Source organism: Podarcis vaucheri (genome assembly GCF_965113315.1).
Source record: "Podarcis vaucheri genome assembly, chromosome: 13".
Lineage (NCBI taxonomy): Eukaryota > Metazoa > Chordata > Lepidosauria > Squamata > Lacertidae > Podarcis > Podarcis vaucheri.
The window spans coordinates 47721091-47741471 of NC_138751.1; the positions used below are offsets into that span (position 1 = coordinate 47721091).

A 20381-nucleotide genomic window follows, 5' to 3' on the forward strand; every position below is an offset into this window, starting at 1 on the left:
AGTGCAGTGTTGAAAACCAGAGATCGCCCAGCCCTATGCGTGGCTCTTGGAATATACAGTCATATATTCCAGAAGTTTGTTTGACTTCCAAAAACGTTCGAAAACCAAGGTGCGGCTTCCAATTGGCTGCAGGAGCTTCCTGCACTCAGTCGGAAGCCGCGCCAGATGTTTGGATTCCAAAGAACGTTCGCAAACCGGAACTCTCTTCCGGGTTTGCGGCGTTCAGGAGCCAAAACGCACGCATACCAAGGCGTTTGGCAGCCAAGGTATGACTGTACAGTGGTACCTCTGGTTAAGAACTTAATTCGTTCTGGAGGTCCATTCTTAACCTGAAACTGTTCTTAACCTGAAGCACCACTTTAGCTAATGGGGCCTCCCACTGCCGCCATGCTGCTACTGCACGATTTCTGTTCTCATCCTGAAGCAAAGTTGTTAACCTGAGGTACTATTTCTGGGTTAGCGGAGTCTGTAACCTGAAGTGTATGTAACCTGAAGCGTCTGTAACCCGAGGTACCACTGTACTCTATGAGAGCCCATTGACCAACAAAGCAAATGTGGGGCGAGGAGAAGCTAGTCTGACCTTGTTGCTGTTCTTCCCCCAAGGGTGGCTGAACTGCTGGAAGGAAAAGGGGCTGGGAAGCGGGGCCGCTACCAGGGCAAAGCCACACGGATGAGCCGGCGGCCAGAGGTGGAAGCTCTTCTCCGGACATTTGTCAGCGAACAGAGCACAGAGCAGTGATGGGATGGACAACGGGAGTAAATGGCGCACTGTGAATATGACAACCGAGCCACTGTTCTTAAGGACTGTAAAGTAATAAACTTAAAGATTCTTCCCCCTTTGGGTTCTTGCTTTCAGTGTGGCAGTGTCAACAAAAGAGACTGGTGGTCTGATTTGGCAACAGCAGTGAACTGAGAGATTTCGGGGGGGGGGATGGTAAAAGTGAGGGATGGATAGGGAAAGCATTCCTGGAGGCCAATGCTGTCTTTCCTAGAAGGAACTTCCCCCTATTAATGCTGGAGGAAGACACAGAGAGTCCCTCTGAGCCCTTGCACTGATTTTTGCACGTCCCCAAATTTGTCTCAATCCTAAATCAAGCCCCGCAAGTGTTTGCTACTTCTTTTCTCTTTCTTTTTGACCACTTAAGCTGGGCCTCTGGAGGATCCCTGCACGCTACAGCCGAGGTGCCCCAAAGGCAGATATTGCTAAATGTTTGTATCTTAAAATGTGCTTATGGAGGAGTAAGCTTCACCAAGGACTGCCCCACTGTTAAAAGGTAGCATACAAATGGAAACTGTCATGTTCAAGGGAGTCAGATATGTTTGGGCATTAAGCACAGCCTACTACTGTCACCAGAGTTTTCTTGCTAACTTAGAAGTTGTTGAGAGCCAGTGTGGTGTAGTGGTTAAGAGCGGTAGACTCATAATCTGGTGAGCTGGGTTCGAGTCTCCGCTCCTCCACATGCAGCTGCTGGGTGACCTTGGGCCAGTCACACTTCTCTGAAGTCTCTCAGCCCCACTCACCCCACAGAGTGTTTGTTGTGGGGGAGGAAGGGAAAGGAGATTGTTAGCCGCTTTGAGACTCCTTAAAGGGAGTGAAAGGCAGGATATCAAATCCAAACTCTTCTCTTCTTCTTCTTCTTGAATACAGTGGTACCTCGGGTTAAGAACTTAATTCGTTCTGGACGTCCGTTCTTAACCTGAAAGTGTTCTTAACCTGAAGCACCACTTTAGCTAATGGGGCCTCCCGCTGCTGCCACACAATTTCTATTCTCATCCTGAAGCAAAGTTCTTAACCCGAGGTACTATTTCTGGGTTAGCGGAGTCTGTAACCTGAAGCGACTGTAACCCAAGGTACCACTGTACGTGACTTTGTTTCTTGAGCAATATGACAGTGCACTGATTCATTTCCTGGAAAGTTTGCTTAGGGTTGTGGTGCTAGTAAAAGACATCCTTTAACATAAGAAAGCCCCCCCCCCACACACCATTACCAGAGAGACTTGGGTCTTCTACCTATATTGTGCCAATGGAAGGCATATTAGGAATAATCATCCACAAAACTAAATCTGGACAGAGGGCAAAATGCAGATATCCAAGGCGGAAGTGAGAGGAAGTGGAAAGACTGAGACTTGTGGCTGGTAGAGGACTAGAGACAAATAAGGAGAAGCGTGTATACATTCAAAGTGAGAGACAGGAAGAAACCCAAGAGAAGGCACCAGAACAGAGAGCAGAAAGAACAATCGGTTTCAGCAAAAACTACTATTGAATGCCCAAGATACCCCCAGCTCGCTTTAAAACGGAAAGGAACTTCATCTATCTTTCTGTTCAAGTTTGGACTCTGAAGATTTTTTTTCACAACACACATTTACACCTGTCACCGTAGGACTGGGATAAAACCTTGCCTGTAATCCTGGAGATCCGCTGCCAGTCTAGATGGACCAACAGTATGGTTTGATGTAAGGCAGCTTTCTATGTACAGTGGTACCTCGGTGTCAGGAAACTGACATCAGAGCAACAGGAGAAGGAGAGGCTCTCCGATTCTGCAGGAGAAGGTACCAGCACAAGGGGGAGACACAGCTTGACAGAGGGGGAAGGAAATCAGCGTAACACCAAGGATCCAGGAGAGCAAATGGGGGAAGAGGGGAAAGGGCTCCAGGATTCTTCCCTGGACGTCAGTGAAGAGAGCACTGGTACTCCACTACCCACGCCCTCCCTGCGCAGAAGACTCCCACGCAATGAGAGGCGGAGACGATTGGGTGTCAAACAGCTTTTATGCTGGCAAAGGTTTAAGAAACGCCCACAGACAGATTCTGCTAGCGACTGAGGCAGCCGCGCGGAGATGGGCTGTGCAGTCAAGACAGTTTAACCCTGGCCGTTAAGCTCCCAAACGGGGACAGTTTACGCATGAGTAACTCCAAACCACTACACTTGGGTTAAGAACTTAATTCGTTCCGGAGGTCCGTTCTTAACCTGAAGCACCACTTTAGCTAATGGGGCCTCCTGCTGCCACCGTGCCGCCGTAGCACGATTTCTGTTCTCATCCTGAAGCAAAGTTCTTAACCCGAGGTACTATTTCTGGGTTAGCGGAGTCTGTAACCTGAAGCGTATGTAACCTGAGGCGTATGTAACCCGAGGTACCACTGTATCTGTCCTTGGTGTTGTTCCTGCCTGGATGTCAGAATGCTCTTGATGGTAACCTGGGGGAACTCGTATTCATCGATCTGTAGAGGAGCTCGGTTCCATCCCCCACAAAAGAGTCGGCAACGTTCCTAAGTTTTGTAAAGCTTTAGCCCCGAGTCCCGAGGGCCCTTGCAAGAGCTGGAACAGGAGAACCACGTCCAAGAAGGCTGCGTTCCAAACTTTCTGCCCCCTATGCGTCTTTCTTTGTCTGCCGGAAGAGCCAAGAGATGCAGTAGGGGATCAGCGCCACAGCACAGATGTGGGCGCAGGTGTTCCGGCAGAAGGAGAGGATGTAGAAGAGGATCTCCCTGTCGGTGGGCAGCTCGAAGGAATCAAACAGGTGCAGGATGGACAGGGAGCAAAGGATGCAGCTGAAGCGGAAGGCCAGCCGCTGCCTTTGCTTCCCTTTGCAGCTCTGCACGTACATTGGAGAGTTGAGGCCCAGCCCCAGTCCCAGGAGGATGCCCAGGTTGCGAAGCAGGCTGGCAAAGGGCGTCGTGTCGATATGGACCCACTCTGGCCGTTCGCACCACTTGTGGGCCTTCTCCAGCGTCCACAGGAGGTCCACCCCCAGCATCTTGAGCAGCAGGTAGAAGCCCAGGGCAAAGCCAAAGAGGAAGAAAGTGGTGGCCACGTATCTCCTCAGGCTGGCGTTGTAGATGGAGCGGACGTGCTCAAAGAACACTGCCACCAGCATCCCTGAGGAGGGGGGAAACTGTTCTGTTTAGCCGGAATATCCACAAACGCCTCCACGCAACGCCTCTCCCTTCAGAGTTGTGGACACAGGGCTGAGTAGGAGGGTTTGGGAGTTGAACTTTAGAGAATAAGCAGTTGGCCATTTAGTGCATCAAAGCATTGGTTATCAAATGCTATGCGCGGCCCATCTGTGTCTCCTTGAACCTGGACATGGGGTGCCCACAAGGGTCCTAAAAAGGTAAAGGGACCCCTGACCATTAGGTCCAGCAGTGCTCATCTCACTTTATTGGCTGAGGGAGCCGGCGTACAGCTTCTGGGTCATGTGGCCAGCATGACTAAGCCGCTTCTGGCAAACCAGAGCATCTCATGGAAACGCCATTTACCTTCCTGCCGGAGCGGTACCTATTTATCTACTTGCACTTTGATGTGCTTTCGAACTGCTAGGTTGGCAGGAGCAGGGACCGAGCAACGGGAGCTCACCCCGTCGCGGGGATTTGAACTGCCGACCTTCTGATCAGCAAGTCCTAGGCTCTGTGGTTTAACCCACAGCGCCACCCATGTCCCTATGATATAATTGGCACTGCCCAAATTCCCAGGAAAGCAAAAGTCATTTGTGTGGTGCCAAAGGAATGCTCTCCCTGGGGAGAGCATTATACAGTAGTGGTTCCAGATGATTCCTACAAGCAAAGCATGCCACACATATCACAGCAGAGAGCAAGGTTACAAGTCACCAACTTGCCTGGGGCAAAATTATTTCCTCCTGACTCCAGTCAAAGATCAACCTGGATCCAAGCTTGCTGGTTCAATCTCTGTATGGGACAACTGCATATTCGTGCATTGCTGGGCGTTTGACCCCTTTGGGTCCCTCCCAACCCTATGATTCTGTGAGCCACAGCTGGCAATCTAGGCTGCTTCCACCACCACCACCCCAAGACAAATGCTAGCAACATGCATATTGTTTGACTCTATAATAAAATTATTATTATTATTATTATTATTATTATTATTATTATTATTATTAATTATTATTTATACCCCGCCCATCTGGCTGGGTTTCCCCAGCCACTCTGAGTGGCTTCCAACAGAATGTTAAAATACAATAGTCTATTAAACATTAAAAGCTTCCCTAAACAGGGCTGCCTTCACATCTGAAGGGAGGGCGTTCCACAGGGTGGGCGCCGCTACTGAGAAGGCCCTCTGCCTGGTTCCCTGTAACTTAGCTTCTCACAGTGAGGAAACCATCAGAAGGCCCTCGGCGCTGGACAGGCAGTGTCCGGGCAGAACGATGGGGGTGGAGACGCTCCTTCAGGTATACTGGACCGAGGCCAGTACACACACACACCTTCTAACCGTCTTGTTTCTAGTGCATAAAGGCCTTTTCGCTGGTGAGCAGAAATTTCGTTGTGCAGCTAAAAGCCTAGGAAAAACTCACCCGAGATCACACCTGAGATCACTTGGTGTGGGAAGTGTGCAGCGAGGAAGACTCTAGATAAGCAGACGCAGACTTGCACAGTCCAGAATCCCGCCCAGAGGAGACCACGCAGACACCTGGGAGTGAGGGGGACTTGTTCAGACCAGAGCAAAAGTAGGAATTATCTTACCACGCCACCATCTAAATCAGCGGTTCTCAACCTCTGGGTCCCCAGTTGTTGTTGGACTACAACTCCCATCATCCCTGAGCTCTGGCCTTGCTAGCAAGGGATGATGGGAATTGTAGTTCAACAACATCTGGGGACCCACAGGTTGAGAAAGGCTGATCTAAATCTTTGAGATCTAGAGCCACGATTCCTCCCTCTCTCTCTCGCTGAGGAAAATATTGCCTTGCTTGAGAAAGCCAGTTCTGTAGCCACAGCCCAATGGCAAGAGTCAGCGAATGTCAGGCTTCAGGGAATTCTGTCCCTCCCCCAGTGGCAGCCAAGAAGCAGAGAAATCAGGAGTTCTTACCAAGTAATATATTCAGTAGTCACAGAGAGAGACGAAGGAATGCGGTCTCCCCTAGATAATGGCGTTGCTCCAAGTAAAGTCCCACCCCCTACGTCTCTCCTATTCTATGTCACCCCGTGTCGGCTAATAGCTTTCTGTGTCTCAGATTTTTGTTCTACTACCCTCAATGCTCGTCTGGTCCTGGGAGAGGGGGGGTCAGGAATGCTTTCCAAAGACACTCTGTCAGCTGTTTCTCCCCTGGTGCTGCTTCTTTCTGCTGCTCCCCCAATATTTCCCAGCTTCTCCCCTCTGCAGCCTCTGAACTGTGACCTTCTGCAAACCACTGTTCTAAATCTATACTGTCCTCCTGTTCTCGGGGAGGTTCAGGAGAAAGGGAGGGCCTTCACCATTCCTCCTCAGTCCAGCCCCTGACAGCGAACTTGTCTCCCACAACCACTGCGGACAAAGGCTGCATCCCACAATTTGTGTGAATTTACTATGTGATGGTTTCAAGATGATCAACTCAACAGACCCTTCATAAAGCAGGTATAGGGGACCTTATTCCTCTCTATGTTGCTGGACTACAGCATTCCCTCACCATTGCCCAAGCTGGCTGTGGGAGGAGGGGTACAGCAAGATGTCTCGAGACTCACTCATCCTGCTCATAAATATTCCCAATATTCCAAAACTGGACAGAATTTCAGTAAGTTGAAATTCAAAGACATGTTGAAGCGAGATGTTGCATAGAAAGGCAATGTAGAGGCTTTTAAAAAATAAACACCCCCCTCTTTTGCAATTATAATTGCAATTCTCTTAAATGCTAACTTATCAGTTCTCTGACCAATTCACCCTGTGGCAGACTGACAGCCTTCATATCCATTTTTCTATATTGTATTGCTATTAACACTGTTATTATTGCTTAAATTTGTATATCACCCTTAATCCGCAGATCCCAGGGTGGTTCACAACATAAAAATACAATATAAAACACATAACATATACCGGTAATATAAACAATAACAAAACAACCTCCCCCCTTTCCCCTCCCCCCTCCCATAAACACATTTAAAATGCCATAGATTGCTCAATTGGGGATAAAGGGATGTTTTTGCCTGGCTCCTAAAGATATGTAATGAAGGCGCCTGGTGAGCCTCCCAGGGGAGAGCGTTCCACAAATGGGGAGCTACCACTGAAAAGGCCCTGCTCTCGTATTGCTACTCTAGATCTCTCATGGAGGAGGCACACGTACAAGGGCCTAAGATTATGATCTCAGGATCTGGGAGAGGTCATATGGAGAGGGGCGGTCCTTGAGGTATTGTGGTCCTGAACCGTTTAAGGCTTTATAGATCAAAACCAGCACTTTGAATTGAAACTAATTGGCATCCAGTACAGTCAGGCCGGGATCAGTGTAAGATGCTCAAACTGTGAGCAACCTGGCCGCTGAATTCTGCACCAGCTGAAGTTTCCAAACCGTCTTCAGAGGCAGCCTTACATATAAAGTGTTGCAGTAATCTAACCTTGATGTTACGAGAGCGTAGACCACAGAAGTTACGTTATCCCTGTCCAAGTGGGGCATAGCTGGGCCACCAGTCGAAGCTGATGGAAGGCACTCCGAGCCACTAAGTCCACCTGAGCCTCAAGTAACAGCAAAGGCTCCAGAAGTGCCCCCAAACTGTGTACCCACTCCTTCAGAGGGAGCGTAACCCCATCAAGAGCAGGCAACCTCCCATTCATCTTGTCTAGGGAACCTCCCATTAACAGTATTTGCACTAGATTGTCATCACACCCTGGGGCAGCAGTTCTTGTCTCCTTGGAAGTATGGAGACAGAGGAGCAAAGTTGTCCAGAGATGTTCTCCTGTTGAAACAGCACTGCCTTGTCTTCCTAAAAGTAAGGTCCCAGCTGCTCTGAACCTCTGAGACCTGCATGTATGGGGTGATATATTAATACAAATACTTATGGTTCTAGTTGCAGGTAGGTAGCCGTGTTGGTCTGCCGCAGTCAAAACAAAAAATAAAATACTGTATTTTTTGCTCTATAAGACTCACTTTTCCCCTCCTAAAAAGTAAGGGGAAATGTGTGTGCGTCTTATGGAGCGAATGCAGGCTGCGCAGCTATCCCAGAAGCCAGAACAGCAAGAGGGATTACTGCTTTCACTGCGCAGCGATCCCTCTTGCTGTTCTGGCTTCTGAGATTCAGAATATTTTCTTGTTTTTCTCCTCCAAAAACTAGGTGTGTCTTGTGGTCTTGTGCGTCTTATAGAGCGAAAAATACGGTAAAATAATAAAATAAAATAAAATAAAATAAAATAAAATCAGAAATAGACTGGAAAGAGAAGTTGCTGAATTGCAACTTATTACCAAACTTAAAACCATGGAGAGACTTGGTCTGAATAGAGACATTGGATTCTTATCTCATTATACATGATAAAGCTACTTTTAGACATCTCACCACTTGCTTTTTTCTGTAAGACCAATTGCAGTCATTAACAGGTTTACCACACCTACCAGCCAATCACCCATTCCCACCACCCTTCTGAGTAATACCCCTCCCCACCCTCTCACTATATATAAGGGTCTGGTGACTTCTGTTTAGGTGTATCTGAAGAAGTGTGCATGCACATGAAAGCTCATACTAAAACAAACTTCGTTGGTCCCTAACGTGCTACTGGAAGGAATTTTTATTTTTATTTTGTTAATAGTGTTGGTGCAGGTTGAGAGCAGGGGCCTCACCTGGCAGCCAAGGTCTCTTTCTGCAGCGGCAAGAGTTGCGACAGCAGGGCTGTCACCATGACATAGTAGACCCCAGAAGACCCCATGGCGTGACCAGAGGGGCTGCCTGGAGGGGAGAGACACAAGTGTAAATGAAAGGGGGAGGTCTTACAGCAACTTAAAGACAGGGAGAAGAGGGGTCAGCTTCAACCTCACCTGGGCCAGTTTCGCAGGTGATGGGAAACTGCTGGATCGCAGGGGGTGTTGCGGTGCCGTAGTAATCGGTCTCACGTACCCACCAGTAAGGTCTCTGTCCAAACAGGATCCTGTAAGGAGGGAAGATTAAAGAGTGGTGGTTGGGCCCCCAGAAACCAGAAGATGTAAGATAGGCTAGGAGGCAAGAAATTGCCACTGCCTATTCCAGTTACCTCAGTAAATCCATCTCAGAAGAAAAACAAAACATGTTTTCAGAGTAATAACAAACTTGTATCCTACTGTTAAAGGCTTCAGGAACTGGAAAAGACTGGTGTGAGTATTTTGTACTCAAGACTTCTAGTTCCCTGCCACATTTCCTCTCCCTCCCTCTTCCTCTTATAGCCATTCACATTTAATTAATATTGCTTTCATTTTTAATTCCTTGCTGCAGTTTTTAATTCCTGATTTTATTTATTGAGATCTTTTAAATTTGAAAAAATACCTTTATTACAAGTTGCCTGTGCTTCTTTTTGTTCTTAGATGGTTTTTAAAATTCTTTGAAAGCCCTTTGAATAGTATTTTAATAAAAAAGTAGCCTATCCATGTTTAAAAACCATCAAACAACTATCAGAAATCTGAATCGCCAATCCATGATGGAGCAATTTTCATTTAATTCTACAAAATAAAACTACATTTTGCAAAAGGAAGAAAAAGGGAGGGGAGGGAGAGGAAGAAAGGAGGAAAATCAAATAAAATTATGTACATTTGGCTACTTCTTAAGTTAATCACAATCCCATAATTTGCTTTTTTAGGGCAAATTCTGGAAATGGAGGATTCATAGAATCACAGTGTTTGAAAGTACCAAAGATAATTCAGTCTCCTTCCTGACACAAAGGCAAAACTTCTTCCCAGAGCCACTTACAATGTCCAGACCATGCCATGGGAAAGCACCTACAGAACAAATAAATTATTCCATATTACTCAAGCAAGTGAACCAAGGAGTCCTTCCTTTCCAAAAAAAGAAAGAAAGAAAAAGAAAGCTTGATTGCCCCACAACTGTCCTGGCCCTTGCTGCTGGACGGAGAAGTCAAACTCTCAGTCCAGTTTCCAAGGAAGGTTTTAAAACATAAATCGGAACAGTAACTAGGCAAGGCGCAGCTTATAAGGTGCAGCAGGTACATAAGAGCTCTAGATCAGGGGTCAGCAACCTTTTCCAGCCGTGAGCCGGTCCACCGTTCCTCAGACCATGTGGTGGGCCGGACTATTTTTTTTGGGGGGGGGGAATGAGCGAATTCCTATGCCCCACAAATAACCCAGAGATGCATTTTAAATAAAAGCACACATCCTACTCATGTAAAAACACCAGGCAGGCCCCACAAATAACCCAGAGATGCATTTTAAATAAAAGGACACATTCTACTCATGTAGAAACACGCTGATTCCCGGACAGTCCGCAGGCCGGATTGAGATGGCGATTGGGCCTTAGGTTGCCTAAGCCTGCTCTAGATAGATGGCTAAACCCAAGCTAATATGTTGACATGTTGATCCAACAAGCGACATGCCCCCTCCATCTTCCTTTTGAGTAGCAGGAAGGGCACAGCATTGGTGAAGCAAGCAGTCGGAGTCCTAGGCATGGACAAGCTAATGGGCACAGCATGGGTTGAGTTTGTGAGGTCTGTTCACACCCATGCCAGAGTCTCTGTGTCTTTGGAGATGGAGGTTTTGTCAGAAGCAACTGAGCACCCAATTTACTCTGTTTCCTCCCCAGAGGCTCCTTACCAACAGGAGGAGGCAACAGAGGTGTGAGACTTGGGGTGTCTGATGCCACAAGGGCAGAGCACTCCTTTGCCAACCTCCTTGACTCCAGTTCCTCTGGATCAAGCTCTCCACACACTTGACTGCTAGCCTGCTCCTCAGCCTCGGACACTTTTCGGGATCCCAAATCTACCTCCCGCACCCAGGATTGTCCAGCTCCAACTCCCCAAGCTCATCCCAATCGTCTTCAGGATTCGACCATCTCCTCCATGACTCCTCACACTCAGGCTGTGGGTGGTCAGCAGTGCAGGGAAATCATTCTGGAAGCAGTCAAATGCATTCTCCGGGAGAGGATTCATATGAAATGCAAAGCTGTGATTTAGCACTACAAGAATGGGCCTGGAAAGAGACCTACCTGCTTGCTCCTGCCCCTTTCATCTCCACACAAGCTCAGCTTAATTAGCTCCTTCTTAGTTTGGGTCAAACCATAGTTTGCCATCACATCTGAACCAGTAAACTATGGTTTGCTCTGGGCCTGAAAAACAGCATCAAAATCTGGACAATGGGGTTCTTTTTATAATATCAAGCTAAGCTTTGACATTATGTTCAGACCAAACCTAAATTGCTACTTTGCATAGTCCTGGAAAACAGTGTCCAGGACAGAGTCTTGGCTCAGGTTAAGAACTGGGACTACAGGGAATGGGGAGGGGAGCCCCTGTGGTCTGTCTGGGCAATATGACCGAGAAGAGAACTTGTTCCTGGCCCTCAAATGGGATTCAGGATTCTTAGACTCCGCGCTCACCACTTGAAAACCAGGTTCAACCAATCACCGATCACAGCCACCCAGATGAGTTGGATTCCCACTTCCTCCTTCAGCTGGAACCAGATGGGGAAGAAGACAAAGAAAGTAGTTTTGAGGTCAGCGACTGTGGAGATGAAGACAAACCAGTCCTGGTAGCCCATGAAGTTCTCCTGGAGGTAGCTGGTGGCCTGGACCCCTGCGCTGTGCAGAAGGTCCATGGTGCAACTTCAGCAGGGATTGTCTTCTCCCACCTTAGCTCTTGCTCGTTTCCCTAGCCACTGAGCCTTTATTGTATCCGAAACCCCTGATCTTTGATCCTTAACTGCCTCCCCTCTCCAAAAAAATATTGACAGAGGCTGCAACATGAAGCAAAGTGTGTGTTTGTTTGCACGAGTCAGTGCTCCTGTTTTAGAGGGCATTGCTGCACCACTCACTCAGAACTACTTAAATGTCGTTTCCTCTCTCCTATGGAATCCAAGTTTTATTTAATAGTATTTTCAGCGTACTCACTGAATTACAATTCACAGGACTTTTGGGGAAAAGCTGTGACAGTTAAATATAATAATGTCTCTTTCTGGAGAAATTAGCAAAACAGCGAGAGCTGACAAATCACCTTAAGTGCCATAGAGTTTCTGCGCAGTGCATGGGTCTAAGCCAGTGAGGGCCAAAGGGACCCCTGACCATTAGGTCCAGCCATGGCCGACTCTGGGGTTGCGGCGCTCATCTCGCTTTATTGGCCGAGGGTGCCGGCGTACAGCTTCCGGGTCATGTGGCCAGCATGACTAAGGCGCTTCTGGTGAACCAGAGAAGTGCAGGAAACGCCCTTTACCTTCCCGCCGGAGTGGTACCTATTTATCTACTTGCAATTTGACGTGCTTTTGAACTGCTAGGTTGGCAGGAGCAAGGACCGAGCAACAGGAGCTCACCCCATCACGGGGATTCAAACCACCGACTTTCTGATCGGCAAGTCCTAGGCTCTGTGGTTTAACCCACAGCGCCACGCGCGTCCCCCAAGTACATAGGAACAAAAGAAGCTGAATCAGATTACTGGATCCATTGGATCAGAGTTGGGTCCACTGGACAACTCTGCGCTGACTGTCTTTCCCCCATATCAACTGGTAGCAATATCGCTAAGGCACCACAGCATAGATATATTTCTGTCCCAGCTCAGAAACTGAAGAGTAAGGGTTGATAAGTAATCTTTCCAGGGCAATTAATTAATTAATCAAGACTCAAAGGGCACGATCTTGCATACATGGAGTTTGAGGAACACATAGCAGAAAGGCACGCAGCTTCCGAGTGAACGAGATCCAAAGTGCAGCCTCCCAAATTATGTGATAAAAGAAAGCAAACAACTGTATTAATGGAGAAAGAAATCAGCTGCAGAGGGCAAGGCAGCTGCTGTTGGAGGTTTGTTACAGGCAGCCCAAAGTGTCCTTGAAGAAGCAGGGGTTAGGATTTGAGAATGTGGGCATCCCAGAAATCCCATGTGGTGGGAAAACAGCTCAATAGCTGGCAGATAGGCATGCTGGGGTCAAGGTTGGAACTCCTGGGGAAGGTGGAAGGTGGCAGGCAGGAAGAGAAGGCAGATAAATAAGAGGGGTCAGAGTTTGAGCTCACTCCTGCCTGCATGCTCACCTATGTTCTTCCGGACAGAGAACAGAGTGTTCTGCTTTGCAAAAGGGCCGTGACCTCTAGCGTGGAAGCTTGCGTGAGCAAGATCTCCCTCATCTGACAGGTCCCTCCACCTGAAGATTAAATAGGTGGACTCCCAGGCAAACCCTTGGTTCGTGGCTGCGGTGGGAATTTTCAACAGAAAAAGGCCTGAGCTGGACCAGGAGTACGAAGCTAGATCAGAGACCCAGCGGCTTCTTTCTTCCCCCAAAAGAGTTAAAAGCATGCCTTTAAAAAGCAGTTATAGTCAGACAGCACCTTGACTATGCTGCTAGCATTTGTTTGCTACCAAAAGATGGTCACCAGTTTGAACAGTTTTAAAAAGCGCTAGATAAATTGATGGAGGATACGGCTATTTTCTGGACTTGCGATGCTCTGTTCACTCCGTTATTATGGTTAATCCAGAAAACACCACGGCTAAATAATTGCATTCCAGTGTTTTCTGTTGTCCCTCTCTCCCTGCCACCTTATTTTTAAATACCTGTTGTGCGTTGAGTGGCCTTTTACATATCAAGCGGCAGCAAGTTACTGACCTACCTAATGGGAAGTGTGGTCTGAGTGAAGACAGTTTGTTTGGTGATGCTCTGCTGCGCTGCACTTCCAATCATAGCTTTTCTTGTGAGGAATCCTATTTGGAATAAGGGAATTTCCCTTTTAAAAAGGGAAACGTTGACAGCTATGCTTCCAATGCCTTCCCACCCTCCATTGAAAGAGCATTCGCACCATCTGCCAGTAGCCGTTGATAAAAAAAATACAGGGAGAGAAGGACAAACAGAGCCTTTGTGGTTGTGGCACCCAGACTGTGGAACAATTTCCTTACAGGGGTGCCCAAACCTTTTTCAAACAGGGCCAGATTTGCTGAAGTGAACATGTGTGAGGGCCGGCCAGAGTTGTTGGGCTTTTTTTAGGACTGAAGTTGTTGAGTTTTTACAATTTTACCCCAAAGTAAAGGATTTCACCTCAGGACATATACTGCCACAGGGGCAGGCCAGATTAGGCCCCCAAAACGGACTTTGGACATGCCTGCCTTACAGAGATTTGGTTCCATGCCAGAGTCATGGATGCTTTAGCTGAGATTCCTACATTGCAGGGGGTTGGACTAAATGACTCTTGAGGTCCCTTCCAACTCTACAACTCTATGATTCTTTTTTTGCCAGACATTTGGTTTCTCTTGAGGCCCTTCTGATTTTGTTTTATGGGGATTTTTAAAATAAGTGTTCCGTTCTAAATGCTTAATGGCTCCATTTTAAAACGCTCCTATTATATTTGTATTTCATAATTTTGTATGCTGCTTTGGGGGCCTGTTTAAGGCCTAAAAGGCAATGAAGATAGATAGATAGATAGATAGATAGATAGATAGATAGATAGATAGATGATAGATAGATGATAGATAGATAGATAGATGATAGATAGATAGATAGATAGATATAGATAGATAGATAGATAGATAGATAGATAGATAGATAGATAGATAGATAGATAGATAGATAGATAGATGATAGATAGATACATATCTTTCCTTTATAAGGCTATTGTTCTTCTCAGTCCTCCTAGTCCTTCCTTCCAGAGAGCCTGTTCAATGAAACCTCCTGATTCATCTATGCACAATTTTCAAGGAGGTTACATGAGGGTAGTTTGTTGACTATTTCAGACCCTCCAAGAGCCCCTATTTTCCAGGGACAGTCCTAGATATACAGAAGTTTCTGATCTGATCTCAGAATGTCCCGCTTTTCCTTGTTGTTGTTGTTGTTTAGTCGTTTAGTCGTGTCCGACTCTTCGTGACCCCATGGACCAGAGCACGCCAGGCACTTCTGTCCTCCACTGCCTCCCGCAGTTTGATCAAACTCATGCTAGTAGCTTCAAGAACACCATCCAACCATCTCATTCTCTGTCGTCCCCTTCTCCTTGTGCCCTCCATCTTTCCCAACATCAGGGTCTTTTCCAGGGAGTCTTCTCTTCTCATGAGGTGGGCAAAGTCTTGGAGCCTCAGCTTCAGGATCTGTCCTTCCAGTGAGCACTCAGGGCTGATTTCCTTCAGAATGGATACGTTTGATCTTCTTGCAGTCCATGGGACTCTCAAGAGTCTCCTCCAGCACCATAATTCAAAAGCATCAATTCTTCGGCGATCAGCCTTCTTTATGGTCCAGCTCTCACTTCCATACATCACTACTGGGAAAACCATGGCTTTTACTATACGGACCTTTGTTGGCAAGGTGATGTCTCTGCTTTTTAAGATGTTGTCTAGGTTTGCCATCGCCTTTCTCCCAAGGAGCAGGCGTCTTTTAATTTCGTGACTGCTGTCACCATCTGCACTGATCATGGAGCCCAAGAAAGTAAAATCTCTCACTGCCTCCATTTCTTCCCCATCTATTTGCCAGGAGGTGATGGGCCCAGTGGCCATGATCTTCGTTTTTTTGATGTTGAGCTTCAGACCATATTTTGAAGCTTTTCCTTAGGACGTCCCTATTTCCATCAGAGAAATGTTGGAGGGTGTGGAGTTATCCAACCCCTGAGCCTTCTGAAGGCGATCCTGTATAGGAAAGGGTGTTTTTTAAAAAAAAAAAAAGTTTAATGTTTTATTATGTTTTTATATATGTTGGACGCTTCCTAGAGTGGCTGGGGCAACCCAGAAAGATGTGTGGGGTATAAATAGTAAAAATTATCCTTATGGAATGGGACATCCCTATTTTCATCGGAGAAACGTTGGAGTGTACGCACTTTAATTGTCAGACCTGAATTTGCCTGTGTGGAAATGAATCATAACACCCAAAATAATGACAATCTGGAAGTGCCCTAGTCACTGCATCACACTGGGATCATCTCAAGGCTGAAACCGTCAAAATTATTCCTGTAGGCAGCCCTGAGTTACATAACATGGCCCTCCTTGCCTGAAACGGGAATACAGTGTTGCCCCGCAAGACGAATGCCTCGCAAGACGAAAAACCCGCTAGACGAAAGGGTTTTCCGTTTTTCGATGCGCTTTGCAAGACGAATTTCCCTATGGGCTTGCTTCGCAAAACGAAAAAGTCTTGCGAGTCTTGCGATTTTTTTCGCCCCCCCTTTTTCTAAGCCGCTAAGCCACTAATAGCCTTTTAGCCGCTAATCCGCTAAGCCTTTAATAACCGCTAAACCGCTAATAGCGCTAATCCGCTAAGCCGCTAATAGGGTTACTTGGCAAGACGAAAAAACCGCTAGACGAAGAGACTCGCGGAACGGATTAATTTCGTCTTGCGAGGCACCACTGTAATACACACCACATGACACCACCAAGGAGGGGAAAATCAAGTGCTGCATAAATAAATGCAAGTCAGCGATATTTTCATTGTGTAACGATAGGACACATCAGTTAATGGGAGTGGTTGAAGCTGATTCAGTAGCCAGCAAAAAGATAAATGTTGAAGACAATAGAGTTAAGCATTAACCTGCAGTACTCGACGACCTTTTTCTGTAACGAAAGGGGTGGAGAACCAAGCCGAAATATAATGTGTGTGTCCTTAGGACTTTCGTGTGGAATGCAATTAAGGAACATGAAGTCAGAATTCAGCAAATGAGGAGCTCTTGCTTCTAATTTCCGCAACGCCAGGAGGGTTGAGGACCTCTATTCATTTCTGGCACCCAAATTCCTAGACTCAGAAGTCTTTAATTCAAATTCCTAGACTCGGAAATCTTTATTTTTGCATTGGGTGTCGGGCTTCCTGTCACAAACGAAATATATCCTCGCAACCCTGACATCTGCCCACCTCTGCCTGAGGAGACCTGAGGTGACACCTGTGTCAGCGCTTATGGTATCTGAAGTTTTTACAGCCCTTGGACCTGGAAATTTAATCGATTTCCTAGTAGAGTTTTCTTGCAAAGTGCTGGTAAAGGCCCAGCCCAGTGATTTTCAGTTGCTGAGCGCAACAGTGTCCTTTGGTGTGCAAAAGTAGATGCGCGAATCACAGGTAGAGAACCCTAATTTCTTGTGGCCCTCGGCCTCCTTTGGATGCAAGTGAAACATGGCGGAAAGGAGTTTGTACCTCTCAACTGTCCCGCTTTAAGAAGAGGGAGAGGTAAAGGGTATACCTCATCCAATTTGCGTAGGCCCACCTACCTATGGCTGGGCCAAGGCATTTTGCCGCCTGAAGCAAAAAGCGAGAAGTCGCTTCCTCCTAGTCCCGTTCCAGGTGCAAACAGTTCAACAGTGTCGCAGGAACCCCCCACCCCAATCATTCAGTTTGTACAAACTTCACATACTCACACTCACACACTACATATGCCACACTTCTGTTATAAATCCATAGAAAAATCAACCATACATCGGATTTGCACTGTTCCATTTTTATTTTACTCCATATGACAAGGACTATCAAAGGGGGGTGGCTTGGTTCTGGTCAGCCATAATCCCTTCACCATCCCAGCACATCCACAGGAGCCCTGCCCAGTTGCTATGTCAACCCTGATGATCCCAGACAGAAGACAATCAGGATCACAAAGAACTTGCATATGGGAGTGGATTCAGCATGGACTGAAACAAAGGACAATGGTCAGCTCTTCCCTCTGGGGGCAGGAAACTGCCAACTCCCCTTTGTCTCCTGGAAGTGACTCATGGGTAGGGGGAAAGCCAGGTGACAGGACACTCAGGTTACCACCACAACTCCTCCCTCAACCCCTCCTTTGTGTAATGTATGCATGATGTTTCTGGGGGTGGGCTTGACCTAGAGGAGGGGAATTTCAAAAGTTTTTATAAGGTCTTGCACACCATCTTTCTGGGTCTTTTCCTCTCTCCTGCAAGTGAGGGGAACACACTGTTGCAACAGTTCAATAAAGGCCAAGCCTACAGGCTGCTGTTTTGCTCCAAGTTATCCTGGTTGGTGTCTTTGTTTTTGTCCAAGGGAGCCCTCGGATTTTTCCGGTAACAACAGACACATTGAATTTTATTTCCTCATCCTTCACTGCATCCTGAGGGTGCCGGGCAGTTTGCATAGCACACACTGAACCGCACTCTGCTTGTTGCCCTTGAATATTTGCCACCCGAGGCAGCTGCCTCACTCTGCCTCGTGGTAGGGCTGGACCCTGCAACTCACCTCTGGCTTCGGCCATACCTACCACCAGCATGCATCTTCTGACATATTGCCTGTGAGGGAACGCTGCCCGGTTCAGATTTTGAAACAGAGTGCCAACTTGAATAAAATATTGGGAGGGGGGCAGGTAGGCCCTGCCCCACATAATCAATCACATGGTGCGAGACACACACGCCATTTGAATGGCAATGCTCATCAACTGGGGTGGGGGGGTAGCGCCTTCAATTATTTTATTGGTGGGGAGTTGGCTCCTATATTTCAAATATAGTCCCTGCTCCACTCCTACATCACTTTCCTGTTTTGAAAATGGTCAAGAATACATTGTATATTTGGAAAGTTATGAGGGTTGCTGACCTTCAGCGTGATCATTTTATAAGTCCTTTTATGTTTCTGGCTATCAAGGGGGGAGTTAGTATATTTATATTGACTGTGCACCAACGGCAACTGCTTTTTAAGGCATTTCCCTGGCTACGGGACTGAGACTGGGCGCAATGCATTTTTCCTCACATACGTCCTCGTCTGGGTCTTGAAAATCCTCTGTGGTATTGCCTCCCTCCTTCTTGGGAACTCCGTGTCCTTGCTTATTGTGGTATTTGCTCTGCCGCCTCCTCCATTTTTCACATCTCCCCTGGGATGGCTGGGATAGCTTGCCATGGGGGGGAAATGTGGAGAATTCTGGGATTTTAGCTGGATTTCGTAGTGATTTTACAGACATGCACACCACAAAAGGAGCAGCTGCAAAGGCTGGACTACGTAATCTAACTCAAGCCTTACTTTAGACGGGGGATTTGGGGGGGCAGTGTTTTGTTTTTTTATGTGCTACATCTCTGCTTACAAGGTTTCCACATGCAACTCAGACGCCATGTTCAATTCGGGGAGACCTGGAACTTGAGTCTAATGTGGCAGCTTTTAGCAGACGGACGTTTACTGCCACCTGTTTTATATACGGGGAACGTTCTCCCTGAAAAGAAAACAAGTCAGTCTAAACCCACCCACCCCCAACGTAAAGTACCATATTTTTCGCTCTATAAGACGCACCAGACCACAAGACGCACCTAGTTTTTGGAGGAGGAAAACAAGAAAAAAAAATATTCTGAATCCCAGAAGCCAGAACAGCAAGAGGGATCGCTGCGCAGCGAAAGCAGCGATCCCTCTTGCTGTTCTGGCTTCTGGGATAGCTGCGCAGCCTGCATTCGCTCCATAAGACGCACACACATTTCCCCTTACTTTTTAGGAGGGGAAAAGTGAGTCTTATAGAGCAAAAAATACGGTATTTACAAAGGATCATTCTATTGCAGGGCTATCCGAGTGACCCCACCCTCTGCTATTGCAATATAGAATCATAGAATCGTAGAGTTGGAAGAGACCACAAGGGCCATCGAGTCCAACCCCCTGCCAAGCAGGAAACACCATCAGAGCACTCCTGACATATGGTTGTCAAGCCTCTGCTTAAAGACCTCCAAAGTAGGAGACTCCACCACACTCCTTGGCAGCAAATTCCACTGTCGAACAGCTCTTACTGTCAGGAAGTTCTTCCTAATGTTTAGGTCGAATCTTCTTTCTTGTAGTTTGGATCCATTGCTCCGTGTCCGCTTCTCTGGAGCAGCAGAAAACAACCTTTCTCCCTCCTCTATGTGACATCCTTTTATATATTTGAACATGGCTATCATATCACCCCTTAACCTCCTCTTCTCCAGGCTAAACATGCCCAGCTCCCTTAGCTGTTCCTCATAAGGCATCGTTTCCAGGCCTTTGACCATTTTGGTTGCCCTCCTCTGGACACGTTCCAGTTTGTCAGTGTCCTTCTTGAATTGTGGTGCCCAGAACTGGCAAGGCAATTTCCCCCCATGTTTACAAATTTGAGATAAATCACATTTTCCATATAAAATAAGACCCAAGTTAGAAAGAGGGCGAACCTCTGCTACTGGTCATTCTTTGTTCATTGTGGGTGGATGGCTGCTGCCCAGTCACAGATATTCTAAATTCTGGATTTCTACTGGTGGTAGGATTTTGTCGATTTGAGTGTGTTAAGCTTACTGTGGTGTCAATGGCTTCCTTTGTACGTTACTCGTTTCTTTACCCCCTGCCTATGGCGGTACCGCTTCTCCCAATGCCCACCATTTTGAGCCCCCGAAATGCACCACCGGGAAATACGTCTAATTTTAGCAAGAGCCAACTTGTTAATACAATTGGTTCATCTGTCCACTGTGACTGTGGCCTGTGTCAGGCAGTAGATCCCACCCCCCCTTGGCCCAGAATGGAGGGTCATTCCCTCAGCCTTGCTATCTGTAATGGGAAATATAATCTTGAAACCTTTTTTTAAAAAAAATGCAAGCCATGTGGTCCTACAGCCTACCATACCCTCCAACATTTTCCCGACGAAAATAGG

General features: G+C 47.0%; 2 protein-coding genes and 1 long non-coding RNA gene across 5 annotated transcripts in view; 1 reads left to right on the plus strand and 2 right to left on the minus strand.

Moving 5' to 3' along the window:
• The window catches only part of LOC309516272 (putative protein PTGES3L), a 49470-nt gene extending 48631 nt beyond the window's left edge, over window positions 1-839 (plus strand). For both annotated transcript variants that reach the window (XM_082195029.1, XM_082195027.1), the window contains one exon: window positions 604-839. In XM_082195029.1, coding sequence (XP_082051155.1) covers window positions 604-739 — 136 coding nt within the window. In that variant the 3' untranslated portion in view covers window positions 740-839. The remainder of the gene's footprint in view (window positions 1-603) is intronic.
• Window positions 1-20381, minus strand: part of LOC309516398 — a 33632-nt gene that overhangs the window by 2410 nt on the left and 10841 nt on the right. Inside the window, exon 2 of the long non-coding RNA XR_014212879.1 lies at window positions 1831-2482. This is a non-coding gene — a long non-coding RNA (uncharacterized lncRNA). The remainder of the gene's footprint in view (window positions 1-1830; window positions 2483-20381) is intronic.
• LOC309516287 (glucose-6-phosphatase catalytic subunit 1-like) lies at window positions 2931-11557 on the minus strand. Of its 2 annotated transcripts, XM_082195070.1 has the most exons (6): window positions 11259-11334; window positions 9624-9652; window positions 8723-8832; window positions 8528-8633; window positions 5306-5421; window positions 2931-3876 (listed from the first exon to the last, which is right to left on the minus strand). In XM_082195070.1, exons 2-6 carry the CDS (start codon window positions 9635-9637, stop codon window positions 3368-3370), a joined length of 855 nt encoding a protein of 284 aa, XP_082051196.1. In that variant the 5' UTR covers window positions 9638-9652; window positions 11259-11334; the 3' UTR covers window positions 2931-3367. The 2 variants fall into 2 exon arrangements, with proteins under 2 accessions (XP_082051196.1, XP_082051195.1); XM_082195069.1 differs by lacking the exon at window positions 9624-9652 and having other exon boundaries at window positions 11259-11557.

What these genes read in the sequence shown, in the direction of transcription:
- LOC309516287 (XM_082195069.1), bottom strand. Translation starts at nt 11,476, where the DNA reads ATGGACCTTCTGCACAGCGCAGGGGTCCAGGCCACCAGCTACCTCCAG. An exon ending in CACCTGCGAAACTGGCCCAG is followed by an intron (nt 8,634 to 8,722) that starts GTGAGGTTGAAG and finishes TCTCCCCTCCAG; the next exon opens with GCAGCCCCTCTGGTCACGCC. An exon ending in AAAGAGACCTTGGCTGCCAG is followed by an intron (nt 5,422 to 8,527) that starts GTGAGGCCCCTG and finishes CCTCACTCCCAG; the next exon opens with GTGTCTGCGTGGTCTCCTCT.